At 41.4% G+C, this 18276-nt stretch overlaps 1 protein-coding gene across 1 annotated transcript in view; it reads left to right on the top strand.

Annotated features, from left to right (window-relative positions):
• Positions 1-17920, top strand: part of ALDH7A1 (aldehyde dehydrogenase 7 family member A1) — a 67454-nt gene extending 49534 nt beyond the window's left edge. Inside the window, exons 15-18 of the mRNA XM_073676703.1 lie at positions 3168-3265; positions 9016-9089; positions 15394-15469; positions 17518-17920. Coding sequence (XP_073532804.1) covers positions 3168-3265; positions 9016-9089; positions 15394-15469; positions 17518-17572 — 303 coding nt within the window. The 3' untranslated portion in view covers positions 17573-17920. The remainder of the gene's footprint in view (positions 1-3167; positions 3266-9015; positions 9090-15393; positions 15470-17517) is intronic.
• Positions 17921-18276: the final 356 nt, after the last annotated feature.

The raw sequence follows: 18276 nt of genomic DNA on the forward strand, positions 1-18276 counted from the left end.
AATTTTTTCATTTTTTTTACTTTCAAATTGCATTAATTCTTGTCAAGCACCTGAAGGGTTAATAAACTTCTTGAATTTGGTTTTGAGGGGTGCAATTTTTAAAATGGTGTCACTTTTGGGTATTTTCTGTCATATAAGCCCCTCAGTCATTTCAAATGTCGTGGTCCCTAAAAAAAAAAAAAGTCTTTATTAAAATTTTGTTGGAAAATTGAGAAATTACTGGTCAACTTTTAACCCTTCTAACTTCCTAACAACGAAAAAAAAAGTTTCAAAATTGATGCTAGACATGTGGTAAATACAATTTATTATCTATGTTGTGTGGTATAACTATTTGATATTAGGGCATAAAAATTAAGGTTTGAAAATTGTGAAGTTTTCACCAAAATTCCGATATTTTCATAAATAAACTCAAATATCGGCCTAAATTTACCATTTAACATGAAGTACTATGTGTCACGAAAAAAATCTCCAAATCACTGAGATACATTGAAGCGTTCCCGAGATATTACCACATTAAGTGACACTCGTCAGAATTGTAAAATTTTGCCTGGTCTGGAAGGTGAAAACAGCCTCTGGTATGAAGGGGTTAAAGAGAAGTTTTTCACCAGTTTGAGAATGTTAAACTAGCCACATCATGGAATAGTGGCTGAAGAGCTGAGTAAAGTGTAGTGGTTTAATTTTTCCTCTCAGTTGCGGAGATATTAGCTTAAGTTTAGAATCTAATTTATGATGGCCCAACTAGGCGTGCATTTCATCTTCTGAATGATGTTAAAGGGAATCTTTCAGCAAGTTTTTACTACCTCATCTGAGAGCCGCATGATGTAGGCAAAGAGAAACTGATTCCAATGATGTATCACTTAGTTTACTGGCTGCAGCCATTCTCACACAATCAGAGCTCTTAGATTTAGAATGAAGCAGAACTGAGAAAGCTAACCCCACCCACCCCAGGCTGTCTGTGTACAAAGTGTATAGACAGTGAGGTGTTTATCACAGGCCAGGGGGCGCTGGATTAGTGTAGTCCAGCAATGTCAATCTCTTAGTGATAAATCCTTTACAGTTAGTAAACAACAACATGCACTTTATCTTCAGATTATATAGCAAAAACCTGCTGACAGATTCTCTTTAATCAAAAATAGGAGTTGTCATACAGTAGGAAAAAAGAACACACCCCCACAATAGGTTAGACCAAGCTTTCTCCTGTGTGAGCCCTTTAATGATAGCCCTGATTTTGCTGCAGGGCTCTGTGTGATTATAAAGTGATAGAAATGGGACAGAGATTAGTGTAATTACCATCACTTCAGCTTTCATCTAATGGCTGTTTGTGTGCAGGCAATACAGCAGAGCTGACAAAACTCAGAGGGAGCTGCAGCTGCAGATGTGTTTGTAGTGAGACAAACCTCAGCTGTAGTTCCCCCTCCCCCTGCAGTGAGAGCAGACTGTCTATCATTACATGTCTCACACAAGAGAAAGTCTCTGTTCCAAGCTGCTATTGGGGTGTTTTTATTTTCCTTGTACATTGTTGCCTGCTTCTCATTGGTCAACCTCATGCAGGGGAAGGCGTACACTCCCCAGAGGCAAATCTCTGGTAACACCACATTGTACGTGGCATAATTTTATAATTAAAATTTATTAGCCAATCTATCCGCAATGGAGAGTAGAAATTATTATGAAATAAAAACGGGTTTACTCAGCTCCTCAGCCATTATGCTCAAACTGATGATCCTCTTTAAACGAATATATAATTATACAATTGTCTTCCATACAGTGATGGGAGTTTGTTCTTATATGCATCTCTCATACTGTTGAAAGCAAATTGCTGTTCGTTTTGCAATTTTTCTAATGAAATTCACAGGTTATATAATCAAGTATTATATTGGCCATGTTTGTTAGTTTTTACTTGGTTTTGGTGGAAGTTTTACAAGTCAAAAACTTGTGTGTAATATTGCGACAGATGTGCTGTCACAATCATTAAAATAAATGTTTTAAATTGGGCATATAAGTAAGCATCTCCTTTTTTATAAGCAAGATATTGGAGATCGTGAGATGGGGGTCAAATTTAAAGGGAATGTCCGTTCTAAAGCTACAAGTCTGCAGTCACCTTACGTGACTGCAGACTTGTGAATTTTCGCATCTCACGCGCTGGGAAGATGTGCCGAGACCAGCGGTCATGTGACCTCAAGTAGATATGCATACCACCGTCAATATTCCAACTAGATGGGCATGGCCTTGCTCAGTGCCAGCAATTTGAGTTTTCATAAGTGTAGCTTTAGAACGCACAAAACCTTTAACATCTACTACTACCTCCTAATGATTCACTATCTTGGATTGCACATAATATATATGTTATTTATATTATGTTTTTTATTTTTGAAAGGAAGAAATTCATTTGGAATATAAAAATGTTTAAAGGGGTATTCTCAAGTTATTAAATTGCTTTAGTTAGACCGCATGAAAATATAAAAGTTTGCAGTTGACTTGCTTTTTCTATCTGCTTTCATTTTCCTGGAATGAAAACTTTTATCCTTCATAATGTACTAGAGTTTGGCCGAGTGTCATAGTAGTTACAATTCCAGAAGAGGAGTTAGAGCTAACTGGTATGCTAGGAGTTATCTAGCCCATTGATTTCTATACAGCAGTAATATGCTCATCTCAACACCTCTTTGTTAGCTCCTGGCAAGCTGCTGTTATAAATCTTGCAAAATCATGAGCTAACAGTATCTACTTCTCCCAGAGCAGGTCTTTCCCAAGCTGTGTGCTTGTTAACAAGACATTTTTATCACTATATTTATATATTGAAATAAGTGTATTCTCCAGAACAAACCACTGATAGATGAATGTAGAACTTGTGCTGAGCTTTAGAGTTCTATTAATATTACAGCTCTGTTACTCACCAGAACTGCTACTCAAAAGAAAGCCCGCACTGCCTGAAGCCAGGAGTTTATAATGAGACTGCATAGCTCTGAGCTGCTCATGAGACCCCTTGAGAATACCCCTTTAATTAGTTATTCTAGGTATAATTAACCTCTGAATAACTTAAGTTCAGATGTCCATTTTTATTTTGACTTCCAAAAGCAGGGTGGTAAAATCTGGGAGAAAAATTCTGTTGTGTTTTTAGTCTTGTGTCCTGTTAGGCTAACAATAATGTAGGGGCATGTTCTCTTTGGTAGACTGAAGAGGAAGCATTTGCATGGAATAATGAAGTGAAACAAGGTCTTTCAAGTAGCATCTTTACCAAGGACCTCGGAAGAATTTTCCGCTGGCTTGGGTAACTTAAATTGATCTATTTTCTAGCATTGGTGGCATGTCATCAGATTTCTGCATACATTATTCTATAGATCTTTCAGACCTGATGCGATTGGTGTACTTAATTTGAAAATTCATGCCAGAATGACCTTATAATGCCTGCTGAAAGTGTTTGTGTCATAGAATCATAGAATCATAGAATGGTAGAGTTGGAAGGGACCTCCTGGGTCATCTGGTCCAACCCCCTGCTCAAAGCAGGATTCACTAAATCATCTCAGACAGATGTCTGTCCAGCCTCTGTTTGAAGACGTCCATTGAAGGGGAACTCACCACCTCTCGTGGCAGCCTGTTCCACTCATTAATCACCCTAACTGTCAAAAAGTTTTTTCTAATATCTAATCTGTGTCTCCTCCCATTTAGTTTCATCCCATTGCTTCTAGTCTTTCCTTGTGCAAATGAGAATAAAGATGATCCTTCTACAATGTGACAGCCCTTGACATATTTGTAGACAGCTATTAAGTCTCCTCTCAGTCTTCTTTTTTGCAAGCTAAACATTCCCAAATCCTGCAACCGTTCCTCATAGGACATGGTTTGCAGACCAGTCACCATTCTGGTCGCTCTTCTCTGAACTTGCTCCAGTTTGTCTATGTCTTTTTTAAAATGTGGTGCCCAAAACTGTACACAGTATTCCAGATGAGGTCTGACCAAAGAGGAGTAAAGACAGATAATGACTTCACGCGATCTAGACTGTATGCTTCTGTTAATACATCCCAGAATTGTATTTGCCTTTTTTTGCTGCTGCATCACACTGTTGACTCATGTTCAGTCTATGATCTATTAGTATACCTAAGTCTTTTTCACATGTACTGTTGCTTAGCTCTATTCCTCCCATTCTGTATATGCTTTTTTCATTTTTATTGCCCAGATGTAGTACTTTGCATTTTTCCCTGTTAAAAACCATTCTGTTGGTTGCTGCCCACTGCTCCAGTTTATTTAGGTCTTTTTGAATCCTCTCTCTCTCTTCTCTAGTATTAGCTATCCCTCCTAGCTTTGTGTCATCAGCAAATTTAATCAGTTTACCCTCAATTCCTTCATCTAAATCATTGATAAAGATGTTGAACAATACAGGTCCCAGGACGGAGCCCTGCGGTACCCCACTTGAGACATTCATCCAGCTGGATGTGAAACCATTTACAACCACCCTTTGAGTCCGATCACTAAGCCAGTTATGAATCCACCTAACAGTTGCCTGGTCCATTGCATACTTGGTCATTTTTTTAATAAGGATGGTGTGAGATACTTTGTCAAATGCTTTGCTGAAGTCAAGATATACTATATCTACAGCATTTCCCTGATCCACCCAGTCAGTGATTCTGTCATAGAAGGAAATTAAGTTAGTCTGACATGACTTGTTAGTTACAAACCCATGCTGACTCTGGTTAATCACTTCATTCTTATCCATGTACTTACATACATGTTGTTTAATAATTTGTTCAAAGATCTTTCCTGGTATAGAAGTCAGACTCACCGGTCTATAGTTCCCTGGGTCCACCTTCTTCCCCTTTTTGAAGATAGGAACAACATTTGCTCTTCTCCAGTCTTCTGGGACTTCTCCTGTTCTCCAAGAATTTTCAAATGTCCTCTGATAACAAAATGATCATTTTTATGAATCCAGTTAGAGATTTATTATTCAGCGTTTTTGACATGGAGTAAGAACACAATCTCTCATTGTGGTCTTTTTTTTTTTTTTTAGTTTTGGTTAAAAAAAAACTACTTTAATACATACATCAAAAGGACATGTGTAAAAAGCACCTTCGCATCTGAAATACTTTGTAGAAACACATGGTTACTTTCTGCAATTTTAAAAATAGCTGTTTATAAAATAGATATTTGGTACTCACTGTAAAATTTCTCTCGTAGCCTTTTTTTGGGGGACACTGACCATGGGTTAATATGCTATCACCTGGAGGCTGACACTAAAAGACAAACTATATACATCTATATTTCTATATGCATATTATAAAAAGAATTAAAAAATACCTCCTCCAGGCTACACCTGGGCAGCCAACATGCAATTATTCCGCGCGGCCTTCTGCATTGGCGGATCAAGACCAGAGAAAAGTGGTTTCCCTATAGGTGGTCTGACATCTGCCAGAGCATAACAGGATGACACACAAGGCAACAAAGTCCAAACAGAGCTCTGCTAGACAGGTAGAGCTGCACAGCTCTGTCTACGTCAGATTGAGATGACATGAGACAAAATATCTAAAGGAAGGAGAGCAATCTCCTCCATAAGGTGGAAGGTGGAGAATCATGCTAGGTAAAAGGAGGTAGCTAATGCCAGATTACTCTGTCCTGAAGAAGGAGAGAGACAGACATATAAGTGCCCCCTTCAGACCCCTGCTTGATGGAAAATATTGCTAGAGAGGAAAAAATCACCCTGCTGGAAAGCCGAAATGGAGAGATATCTGATAGGCATGAAAGGAGCGGACTGGAGGGTGTCCAAACCATGAGATTCCCTAGATTTAGGGGGACTAATATAATGCAGGCTGGCAATTCTGATCTTTGGATTACAAGTCAAGTTCCATACTACCAGGATGGTCAAGGCAGGAGCCTGGCCCTTGGGAGGCAACCCTTGCTCGAGACAGGTAAGCAAAAATTAAATGGGAGGATATCGCCACCAGTAGGTTCTCACCTTGTCTATAGAGTATCAGTCTCTAGAAGTAGGTTAGCATCAGTATAAAGATAGTAATGTTAATACCTAAACCCTTTACCGTATCTTTCATAAACTGTAACATCAGTACCAATGGTAAAAGGACCAGTCTCTCCCTCTCGCAATAGTTAACTTTCTGACAAAATGCCAATTGCAGTCGAAATAAAGTACTGTAGATGTCGATGTTATGTCACTAGGCTATATCCAGTGAAAACTTGCAAAATGTGTATCTGAGCGACACAGTAAAACCCATCTTGTAGAAAAACTGTAACATTTGGTGCAAAGTACACATTAGACACAGAAGATCCTTTATTGTCAAACATATACGGGCAGGAACCGTCTGACGCTCATTTCGTGTGGCTTCTTCAGAGGGGTACTTGAATCCTGAGCTTAGTAGACATTCAAAATCTTCTGTCCAAGCTGGGGAAGAAAAATCCTGCCCTGATAGTAAAAGACCAAGATGCCTCTGGCTCTGGTATGTGGAAATGTAGAAGAGCCCAGATATCTGCGCTGACCGGTGACCTACTGGGGTAAACTAGAATAGAGGACGTAGACTTCTTGGGAGACCATTCGAGATGTAAAATCTCCAAATACATTGGCGGTCTGTTGTGTTGCCTGGAATTCTATCGATTTGAAGGATCTGCCTTAACGCTTGATTGAGACGGACCTGACCAGCGCTCCACTAGGAGGTGAAAAGATTATACACTGCTCAATAAAATAAAGGGAACACTCAAATAACACATCCTAGTTCTGAATGAATGAAATATTCTCATTGAATACTTTGTTCTGTACAAAGTTGAATGTGCTGACAACAAAATCACACAAAAATCATCAATGGAAATCAAATTTATTAACCAATGGAGGCCTGGATTTGGAGTCACCCCCAAAATTAAAGTGGAAAAACACACTACAGGCTGATCCAACTTTGATGTAATGTCCTTAAAACATGTCAAAATGAGGCTCAGTATTGTGTGTGGCCTCCACGTGCCTGTATGACCTCCCTACAACGCCTGGGCATGCTCCTGATGAGGTTGCAGATGGTCTCCAGTGGAATCTCCTCCCAGACCTGGACTAAAGCATCCGCAAACTCCTGGACAGTCTGTGGTGCAACGTGACGTTGGTGAATGGAGCGAGACATGATGTCCCAGATGTGCTCAATTGGATTCAGGTCTGGGGAACGGGCGGGCCAGTCCATAGCTTCAATGCCTTCATCTTGCAGGAACTGCTGACACTCCAGCCACATGAGGTCTGGCATTGTCCTGCATTAGGAAGAACCCAGGGCCAACCGCACCAGCATATGGTCTCACAAGGGGTCTGAGGAACTCCTCTCGGTACCTAATGGCAGTCAGGCTACCTCTGGCAAGCACATGGAGGGCTGTGTGGTCCTCCAAAGAAATGCCACCCCACACCATTACTGACCCACTGCCAAACCGGTCATGCTGAAGGATGTTGCAGGCAGATTGCTCTCCACGGCGTCTCCAGACTCTGTCACGTCTGTCACATGTGCTCAGTGTGAGCCTGCTTTCATCTGTGAAGAACACAGGGCGCCAGTGGCGACTTTGCCAATCCTGGTGTTCTGTGGCAAATTCCAAGCGTCCTGCACGGTTGTTGGGCTGTGAGCACAACTCCCCCTGTGGACGTCGGGCCCTCATACCACCCTCATGGAGTCGGTTTCTAACCGTTTGTGCAGACAGGTGCACATTTGTGGCCTGCTGGAGGTCATTTTGCAGGGCTCTGGCAGTGCTCCTCCTGTTCCTCCTTGCACAAAGGCGGAGGTAGCGGTCCTGCTGCTGGGTTGTTGCCCTCCTACGGCCCCCTTCATGTCTCCTGGTTTACTGGCCTGTCTCCTGGTAGCGCCTCCAGCCTCTGGACACTACGCTGACAGACACAGCAAACCTTCTTGCCACAGCTCGCATTGATGTGCCATCCTGGATGAGCTGCACTATCTGAGCAACTTCTGTGGGTTGTAGAGTCCGTCTCATGCTACCACGAGTGTGAAAGCACAACCAACATTCAAAAGTGACCAGAACATCAGCTATAAAGCATTGGTACTGAGATGTGGTCTGTTGTCCCCACCTACAGAACCACTCCTTTATTGAGTGTGTCTTGATAATTGCCAATAATTTCCATCTATTGTCTATTCCATTTGCACAACAGCATGTGAAATTGATTGTCAATCAGTGTTGCTTCCCAAGTGGACAGTTTGATTTCACAGAAGTTTGATTTACTTGGAGTTATATTCTGTTTAAGTGTTCCCTTTATTTTTTTGAGCAGTGTATATATCAATCCAGTAATCCTGTGTCCCTCATTGAAGATGTATTTTTTGTACAATGTTAATGTTTAACATCTTTTTTTTTTATAATTTCAGCCACTTTAATTGTCTGTCTGATCAGTGGGGATCCAGGTCCTTAAACCTCTAACAATTGTTCGAAAGAAGCCTTTGGGTTTTTATTGCAGCAGTACTCTGCCCTGTACATTCATTCATTCAGGCAGAATGTGCTTCTGTGTCTCATGAGCTGAGAAACCTCTTTTGAGCAATTGGTGGGGGTCTCTGGACCCTGACTCCCAGCTATCTACATGCAGTTTGTGACTGAAAATATAAAAAAATAAAATGTTTAAGTGTCTTCTTACTCTCTCACTTGGCCTAAAACTATTCCTTTAAATCAGGGGTGGGGATCCACGGGCCATTTCCGGCCCTCGATGACCTTTATCCGGCCCATGGGTAGATTCCCAGGGACCACAGTACTTGGGCCGGCAGCTGTACTTTGATGGCCACCGGCCTATTAATTTCTTCTTTCTCTGAGCATACATACGCAATGTTCACTACTGAAAGCCGAGGTGTATGCAGTGAAAGATTGTCCTGACTCCAGTGCCAGCGTCAGGACGTACTTTGTGGGCGGAGTTGGTCGCAATTTGTACAGCCCCCGAAGGATGGTATAAATATCCAAATGGACCTTGCCAGAAAAAAAAAGTTCCCCAACCCTGCGCTAAATGTACAGTATTTATCATTGTTCTGTCTATACACTTATACCGATAAATTCATGTTTTCCTCAAATAAGGCCTAAAGGATCTGACTGTGGTGTGGTGAATGTCAATATTCCAACTAGCGGAGCGGAGATTGGCGGAGCCTTTGGTATGTAACTTAATTTCTGTCCTGCCATGTAAAAGCCTAACACTGTATAAAAATGTTTGGTGAAATAACATATTCATGTTATCTTTTTGTATGTTTCTGAAAACCTAATACTGTTTAACCTCTAGTCTTTGAGGAATCAATAGCTTTCTCCTCTGCGTTAGTGTCAATACTACTATGAGACTTACTATGGTGATAATGTAATGTGTTTTTTAAAATTTGATTTGTAAAGACATGATTGCAGTTAAACAGCTCTCCACTAGGTGGCACTGTTTTATTGCTGTTTTTTAAATAAATCATTTAACACTTTTTCATAGTTTTATGTTGAAATACATTGAGTTCAGCCTATAACCTAACATGTTGTTCTAGACTTGAAGAAGGCAAAAAAAAAACATGACATAGATGCTAATTGTCCCATAATAGGGGAAAAGTTCCTTATAGCAGACAAGTTGCTTATATCAATGTGCCATCTCCAAAATTTAGTGCTCATAACTTATAATATATTTTTCAAGAAAGTGGTCCAGGCCCGCCTTGAACTTTTTAAATAAATCATTCATTCTAACATGCTGTGGCAGAGAGTTCCGTAGACTTGCTGTTCTTACAGTAAAAAAAATCACCATATGTGATAAACCTTCTTTCCTCTAGATATAGAGCGTGCCCCCTCGTTGATGTTATAGGCCTAGATGTAAAAAAAAATCAGTAGAAACATCTCTGCACTGTCTAATTATATATTTGTACATTGGAGAAACAAAGGCTTTAGGGGGATCTTATTACAAAGTGAATAAGTGATACTGCAGTTCACCCATTCCCTTAATAACTTTGATCGTTCTTCCCTGTATCGGCTCTAATTCGGCCATATCCTTTTTACGTTCGAACAAAAAACTGTACACAGTATTCGGTGTGGCCATACTATTGACTTATAAAGAGAAGACTACGGTATGTTCTTGTCGTAGGCATATATAGCTCATATATATAATCATAGGATTATTATAGCACCATTTATTCCATGGCGCTTTACATGTGAAAAAGGGGGTATACATACAATAATCTTGAACAAAACGAGTCAGCAACTGGTACAGGAGGAGAGAGGACCCTGCCCGTGAGGGCTAACAATCTACAAGGGATGGGTGAGGATACAGTAGGTGAGGGTAAAGCTCATCGTGCAGCAGTGTGGTGGAGTGAGGGTTACTGCAGGTTGTAGGCTTGTCGGAAGAGGTGGGTCTTCAGGTTCCTTTTTGAAGGTTTCCACGATAGAAGAGAGTCTGATATGTTGTGGTAGATAGTTTCAGACTAAGGGTGATTGATGCACGGGAAAAATCTTTTATGCAATTGTGGGAAGAGAAGATAAGAGGGGAGTAGAGAAGGAGACCTTGTGAGGATTGGAGGTTGCGTGTAGAGAAGTACTAAGACACTAGGTCACAGATGTATGGAGGGGACAGGTTAATAAAAATAATTTTTATAGCGCCAACATATTCCGCAGCACTTTACAATTTTAGGGGGGGGGGCTTGCACAGACAAAAAGACATTACAAAATAAGCATAACTGATATTAAAAGAAGTGAGGGCCCTTCTCGCAAGCTTTCAGTCTGAGGTTGTGGATGGCTTTGTATGTCAAGGTTAGGGTGTTGAACTTGAGTCTCTGGGTAATGGGGAGCCAGTGAAAGGCTTGACAGAGGGAAGAGGCCGGGGAGTAGCGGGGGGGACAGGTGGATTATTCGAGCAGCAGAGTTTAGGATAGATTGGAGGGGTGCGAGAGTGGTAGAAGGGAGGCCACAGAACAGGAGGTTGCAGTAGTTGAGGTGGGAGATAAGGGCGTGCACTAGTTTTTGCAGAGTCTTTGCTGAGGAATGTGCGGATCCGGGATATATTTTTGAGTTTGAGTCGGCAGGAAGTGTAAAGGGCTTGGATGTGAGGTTTGAAGGAGAGATTAGAGTCCAGGGTTACCAAGAGGCATCGAGCTTGTGGGGATTGGGGAGAGGGGAAAGCCATTAACTTTAATGGATAGGTCAGATGGGGGGGGGTGTTGAGTGAGGTGGGGGAAAGATGATCAATTCTGTTTTGTCCATGTTAAGTTTTAGAAATCTAGCAGAGAAGGAGGAAATAGCGGACAGACATTGCTGGATTCTGTTTAGTATGTAGTTGATATTGGGTCCAGAGAAGTAGATCTGCATGTCATCAGCATAGAGGTGATACTGAAAGCCGTGAGACACTCTGAAATGCCCCAGGCCAAAGGTGTAGATGGAAGATAACAGGGGCCCTAGATCTGAACCTTGGGGGACACTGACAGATATGGGACGAGATGAGGAGGTGGTGTGTGAATGGGAGACGATGAATGTCCGGTCTGTTAGATATGAAGAGATCCAAGATAGGGCTAAGTCGGTGATGCCAAGAGATGAGTGTGAAGTAAGAGGGAGTGGTCTACTGTGTTAAAAGGAGATGACAGGTCCAGGAGGAGGATAGAGTAGTGCTGCTTGGATTTAACGGTTAGTAGGTCGGTAGTGACTTTAGTGCAAAGCAGTTTCAGTGCAGTGATGTGGTCGGAAGCCAGATTGTAAGCGGTTGAAGAGGGAGCAGAAGGAGGAGTGGGAGGACAGTTCAAAGTGGACATGTTGTTCCAGTAGTTTTGAGGCACAGGGGAGAAGTGATATGGGGCGATAGCTAGTTAGAGAGGATGGGTCAAGGGAGGCCTTTTTGAGGATGGGTGTGATTGAGGCATATATGAAACATGAGGGGGAAGACACCGGTTGTTAGTGACAGGTTGAAGAGGTGGGTTAGGGTTGGGATAAAGACTGTGGTAAGGTTAGGGATTAGGTGGGACGGGATTGGGTGAGGTGTTACTTGGAGAGTAAAGAGAGAACTTGGTCTTCTGTAATGGTGGAGAAGTTAGTTTGGGAGGAGGGGCTGTGGGGACTTTAGGCAAAAGCTTTGTCTGATGTCAATCTTCTGCTTGAAGAATGAGGCAAAGTCTTCAGCTGAGAGGAGAGGGAGAAGGTGCTGGGGGACGAAGAAGAGAATTTAAAGTGTTGAATAGCTGTTTAGGGTTGTAAGACAGGGAGGATATGAGGGATACATAGGTTTGTTTTGCTGCAGTAAGTGTGGACTTGAAAATAGTGAAGGATTGTTTGAATGCAATGAAGTGCTCATTGGAGTGGGACTTTTTCCATCTCCGCTCAGCAACCCTGGAGGCCCGTCGCAGTTCTTTAGTCAGGTTGAGTGCCAGGATTGCCTATTGATTGTGCGAGCTTTGGTGTGTGAGAGGGGCGACTGAATCGAGAGCTGCAGCTGTTGTGGTGTTATATAAAGCAGCAGCAACATCTGCATCATGTAAGGAACTTTATGCCTGTAAGAGGGAGGAGGGATTCAGAGAGTGAGTGTAGGTCAAGGTGATTTGAGATTTCTACAGAGATGTGCAAGTTTGTGAACTGGAGATTGTGGCCCTGGAGAGGAGAGGGCAGATAATGTAAGTAGGTTGTGGTCAGAAAAAGAAATATATTTTATTTCCGTACCTAAGTGCATTGCTTTACATTTATTTACATTAAACTTCAATTGCCATTTCCCAGCCCAAGTTTACAGCTTACATAAAGCTCTATATAATATTAAATTATCATCTTCTGTGTTGATTACCTTGCAGAGTTTAGAATAGGTCATTTATAAATGTTGAGGGCCCAATAATGACCCCTGTGGTACTCCACTGTTAACTGTGACCAAATCCGAGTATGTTTCATTAATAACAACCCTCTGTTTCCTATCACTAAGCCTGTTGTTAACCCAATTACATATTTTCCACTAGTCCCTTTTATGTGGCACTCTATCAAATACCTTTCAAAAGCCAGATGGGAAAACATCCACTTCTTACCCTGGTCCAGCCTGGAACTTACCTTCTGACAGAACCTTATCAGATCTTGTGTATTTTTGATGGCATTGTCCCAGTTTACAGCATAAAGATCATCCCTTGGCTTTCCTGAAAATTAGTGTAACACTCTGCTAAACATTTTATTACAGGATAAGTGAAAATTTTTATTTTGTGATCACTATTGTCTAAGTGTTCCCTAACTCGTACATTTGATATTCTAGACATCATTTAAAACTTTCAAATAATTCTGAAGTGCCCGTCTCTTGTTGGGTCCTGCACTAGTTTTGAAAAAAATTTTTTTTTTACTTAAAATTTCCTTTGCTGGACCTACAGGTTTCTGCGCTCCAGTTTATATCAGTTAGTTGAAGCCCCCCATTATAATTACTTCTCTCTGATTTTACGGTTTCATGCATTTGCTTTCTGTACATTTTCTGCGGCTTCATTTATACTTGGAAACTTAAAATGAACCTCTATCAGAATTTTGTTATTCTTTCCCCGCCCTTTATCACCACCAAGAGCAGATTTCCTCAGTCTTGGTGGTGAGGCTTTTGATATTATTATACATGCATTTTATGAATTTCTTTTCACCCTCTCTGTATTATCTGTTGTAACCCCCTCACCACTCCCTATTTTTCACACATGCATTACTGTGGCACAGGTTACCATTCGCACTATTTTCTCCTCCAGAATTCTTCTTGCCCTCCGCCCCCTTCCCTAGTTTAAACACTCATCCAACATTCTAGCGATTCTTTCTCCCCATACAGCTGCACCCTCCCCATTGAGGAACCGCACATCCCTAACATTGAGCCTGTAGCCAACAGAAAAATCAGCCCAGTTGTCCAGGAACCCAAAAGCCTCCTTCTGACACTGGGTCCTCACCAGTTTTTCCCAGTAATCTGTCAACTACCATTTACTATGAGGATCAGGAAAACAGCTCATCGTTAGACATCTCGGGTTAGTGTGTCGGATTGCTCTGTCTGGTCCTCTAATAATTGTATCCCCCACTACCAGCACCTGACTGGCCTGGCCTTTATGCCTTTTCTTTCTTTACTTTAGGCGACATTCCCTTGGCTTTCGTAGGATGTCCTGCTGCAGCAGTAATACCCCTGTAATGACACCCCTCATCTGACAACGTAGCTAGCTTGTTACGGTGTGCCAGATCAGGATTAGCCTCTCTGACACTCTTCCCTCTCCCCTGCCTTCTGTTATCCAGCTAGATGCCTCATTGTCCTGCGGCTCTATGCTACCATTCTCACACCTACCCTAGCGAGCACTTGCTCAGTGAGCAGCAAACCCTTTTCATGTTGTCATTGGATTTCAGCGTTACAAGCTGCTCCTTTAGATCCAGTATGGACTTCCAAATGTACAACGTGCACACATCCAGAATAGTTTGTACCCTCAAATGGCTGGTCAAAGATTTCATAAGTGCGACAAAATGTTACCTGGATTTCATTATCGGTAATGGAGCTGATTTTTACTAATGGGGATGACATGTATAAATTCATTCATTGCATTTATTTCTATATAAGTTACTCCTTTTCTAAACTTGCTGAATCTGAAGAGATTAGCTTGTAAAGTTTTAGGTTATAATTTATGATAAACTCATCTGGGCATTACCTGAGATTTGTCTCTGGGGTCATCTACTTCTTGTGTATGAGGCTGGCCAATCATAAGCAGGCATCGCCATACAGGAAGAAAAATCATGCCCTCAAAATAGCTTGGAACAGATTACATGTGATGACATGTAATCTGATTTCACTGCAGAGCTGTGTGTGATTACAAAGTGCCAGGAGTAGAGAATAAGGACAGGGGGAAGTACAGCTGAGCTCACAGTAGTGTGAGGGGAGAGTTTCTGCTGCAGATGTGTTTGTAATTAGACCTTGCTGTACTGTTCCACACCCATTGGCTGCCATGAGATGAAAGGTGTAATCGCACTTATCTCTGCTCCGACTTGGGCACTTTGTAATCACACACGCCTTTGCAGTGAGACCAGTGAGATCAGACTGACATGTATCACACTGATAAAGTTAATCTAATCTATTGTGGGGATGTGTTCTCATTTCCCCTGAGTGTTTCTGCCTGCTGGTGATTGGTTGGCCTCTTGTAGGGGAAGAAGTACACTCCCTGTTTGCAAAATCTCTTTATAATGCTACATCAGACTTAACATAAATTTTAACTATACTTTCCAAGTTAATAACTTTGCAAAGGAGAAGATAAATTAGCAAATCTTCATTTTACTTAGCTCTGCAGCCATTATGCCAGGATATGTCCAGTTTAATATGCTCGAAATGGTGAAAGGGCCTCTTTAAAGTTGCTTTTCTAATCCTCTGTAGTCCTGTCTGTTGTAAATGGAATTATGAACAGTTTTATATACACATGCGCTGTGTCTGCAAAGGGTATCTATACTTTTTATTTGTCATTTAAATTTTATTTTCCTCTTTATTAATAATCTTAGGTGGTGAAAAACACACAGGAGGTGGAAGAGAGTCTGGCAGTGATTCCTGGAAACATTATATGAGAAGATCCACATGGTAAGTGGTTTATATTCGGTTACATTTTAGCAAAATAAAAATTTTAAAATAAAAACAAGAACTCGCAAAAAGAGAGTAGTGGAAAGTGTTATATACAATAGTACTGGTTGGTTAGACCAGTAGATTTTGGGCTTAAGACCTTTCACCCAATTTTTTATGTTGAACTGGACACACAATGGAATAGTGGCAGCCGTACAGGATATATCCGAGAAATCCGGCGGGGACTGACCCATGATTGAGACTAGTCGGACAGGTGGGTCCCCAGCTGCTTCGCTCCGCCTGCTGCCCTGGAGTGATGGAATTCTCCCTATATACGCACCTAGGCAGAGACCTGTCAATCCAGGGCAGTGGGCTGGGAGAAGCCGCCAGCTTTTAAAGTATGTTTTTCCTTGAAAAGTGGTAGCTTTTCAAAGTAAAACATACCTGGCTTAGTTCATACAGCTTGTGCCGAATACATGCTAGCCCTGGATCGGGCAGCATGTATCAGCTGTCAGGTTCTCTTTAAGTCCAAATGGGCGTTATCAGAATGTTTTTTTTCTCTGGGGGTGTGTACTTCTTCTCCCTGTATGATGTTGCCCAAGACTAAATGGACAGGCTATGCCTGTGTGAGACATATGACAGATCTCACTCCAGAGGGATTATAAATAGCTGTGAGCACAGCAGACTTGAGTGACATTACTGACCCCTTTTGCGCTTTAATCTCCTGGCAGTCTTCTCTACAGCCACTTTTGCATCATGTGTCCAGTTCAACATGAGAAAAATTTGGTAAAATGTCTGCACTAAAGGAAGGATTGGAGGAAAGAAGAAAATTTGTACCAAAATTTCAAACTTCATCAAACAGTATAAAAATATGTATTAATCCTTGAGGTCACTATGTTCTAGCAGTCTTCTTTTCCTTCAAACAGTGACAGCTAACACCGTATTTAAGGGCTGCATTCAGCTCATTGTACAATGAATTACGTATGATCTTCAGTTTTCATATGTATTTTTAGTTCACAACTGATTTTGAAATGCCTTGAATTTCTTTAATAAAGCCCATCCATATGTACCGTATATACTCATGTATAAGCTGACTTTTTGAGCACATTTTTTTTTATGCTAAAAAATGCCCCCCTTGGCTTATACTCGAGTATATACTTATATTCCAGCTGTGGAAAATGGTGGGGGGAGTGGAGGAGCGGTGCACAGGAAGTTACCACGTATGCCTGCTCCTAAAGAAAGTGAATATTCACTCTTAACACCCATGAGAGTGGAGAGCAGTGAATATTCATTTTTTTTAATGGTGCGCGCAGTATCCGTCGCCGCTGTGTCAGCTCAGCGATCCTCTGTGTCCGCTATTAGAGAGTATGAATATTCACTCTTCTCCACTCCCTTGGGTGTGCAGAAGAGTGAATATTCATTCTCTTTAGTAGCGGGCACATAGGATTGCCAATCCGCAATAGGAGCTGCGGCCACTGCTAACACTGCGCGCTATTAAAGGAAATGAATATTCACTCTTGTTCACACCCATAGTCCTAGCGTGGAGAGGAGTGAATATCCCCGCAGCTCACCTCAGCGTCTAAGGGCGCATGGCTGTGACACCATGCTTTGCTCAGATGCTGAGATCAGCTGCTGCTGGCAGCAGAACAAGATGCAGCGCTGGAGCAGAAGAGAGGAAGGTGAGTAGAAGTGTTTATTTTTTTTCATGTGTGCAGTGATGGCGGGGGCCATGCATACCAGGATTGGGGATGAGGGGGCCATGCATACCAGGATAGGGAAATTTTACCATTAGCTACTGTATTTCCCACCCTAGGCTTATACTCGAGTCAATACTTTTCCCAGTTTTTTGTGGCACAATTAGGTGCCTCGGCTTATACTCGAGTATATACGGTACTTTACTGTAATTTGTGAAAATCTATTATCTTGTAGGTGGTGTTTTTCTATTTATCAATTAAATCTGCTGAGAACAGAGGGTCAATGAAATAGAATTGAGGTCTCTACAGTAATTGGACTGACGCTCCAAAGCTTATGATTGAGCATTTCCTAACTACTTTCTATTTTCTTTCCAGTACAATCAACTACAGCAAGGATTTGCCATTAGCCCAAGGCATAAAGTTCCAGTGAAGTATGCCTAGATGCCGCTCTTACAACTTTCAGGAAATACGACAAACAATCAGCCATAAGGTGGAGCCATGAATTCAGTACTCCTGATTGACTGACTGATCTCTCAGATAAAACCGTGAAATGAGTATGTATAGCGATAAGAAAATGATTAGGACCCGTTCTCCTCTCAGCAGTGTTACCACTGTCACAGTACACCAGATACTCGCTGGGAATCCTGCTAGAAGCCATCATCTAATTGATCAGTGATTTACAGATGACCGCCGGATAAACTTTCTGTTCCTTAGTCAACAGCTTGTACTTTACAAATTGAACTTTTAGTATAAAACATTTCTATTGTGGCTTATGATATGTTGGTGTGGTGTTTCTTTCTTGTTCCTCGCAAACGCTGACTTTTTTTTATAAGCGCGTATTCCCAGTTTAAAATCTATATTGGGGTTGGTGTAAATTCCATATGTCGCCTCCTGTGTACAGATATTTGTTTATAGTGTTTATCTAATCCAGAATAAATCTCCATCACAAGAAAGGCTATGTGCTCCAGGCGGGGTGGTACTATCAGAGTTGTCAACCATCCAGAAATTCCGGGACAAACTGGTCACTGTTTTTCCTTGTCTGCAAAAAAAAAAAAAAAAATTTGAGGCATTCGTGAATTTTTATTTATTTTTTTATTTTTTTTAAGCTGAAGAAACTTTTTATACAGGTTATTT

The sequence above is a fragment of the Phyllobates terribilis genome, unplaced genomic scaffold (assembly GCF_046119375.1).
Source record: "Phyllobates terribilis strain yellow unplaced genomic scaffold, ASM4611937v1 Scaffold_1__5_contigs__length_1240528914, whole genome shotgun sequence".
Taxonomy (NCBI): Eukaryota; Metazoa; Chordata; class Amphibia; order Anura; family Dendrobatidae; genus Phyllobates; species Phyllobates terribilis.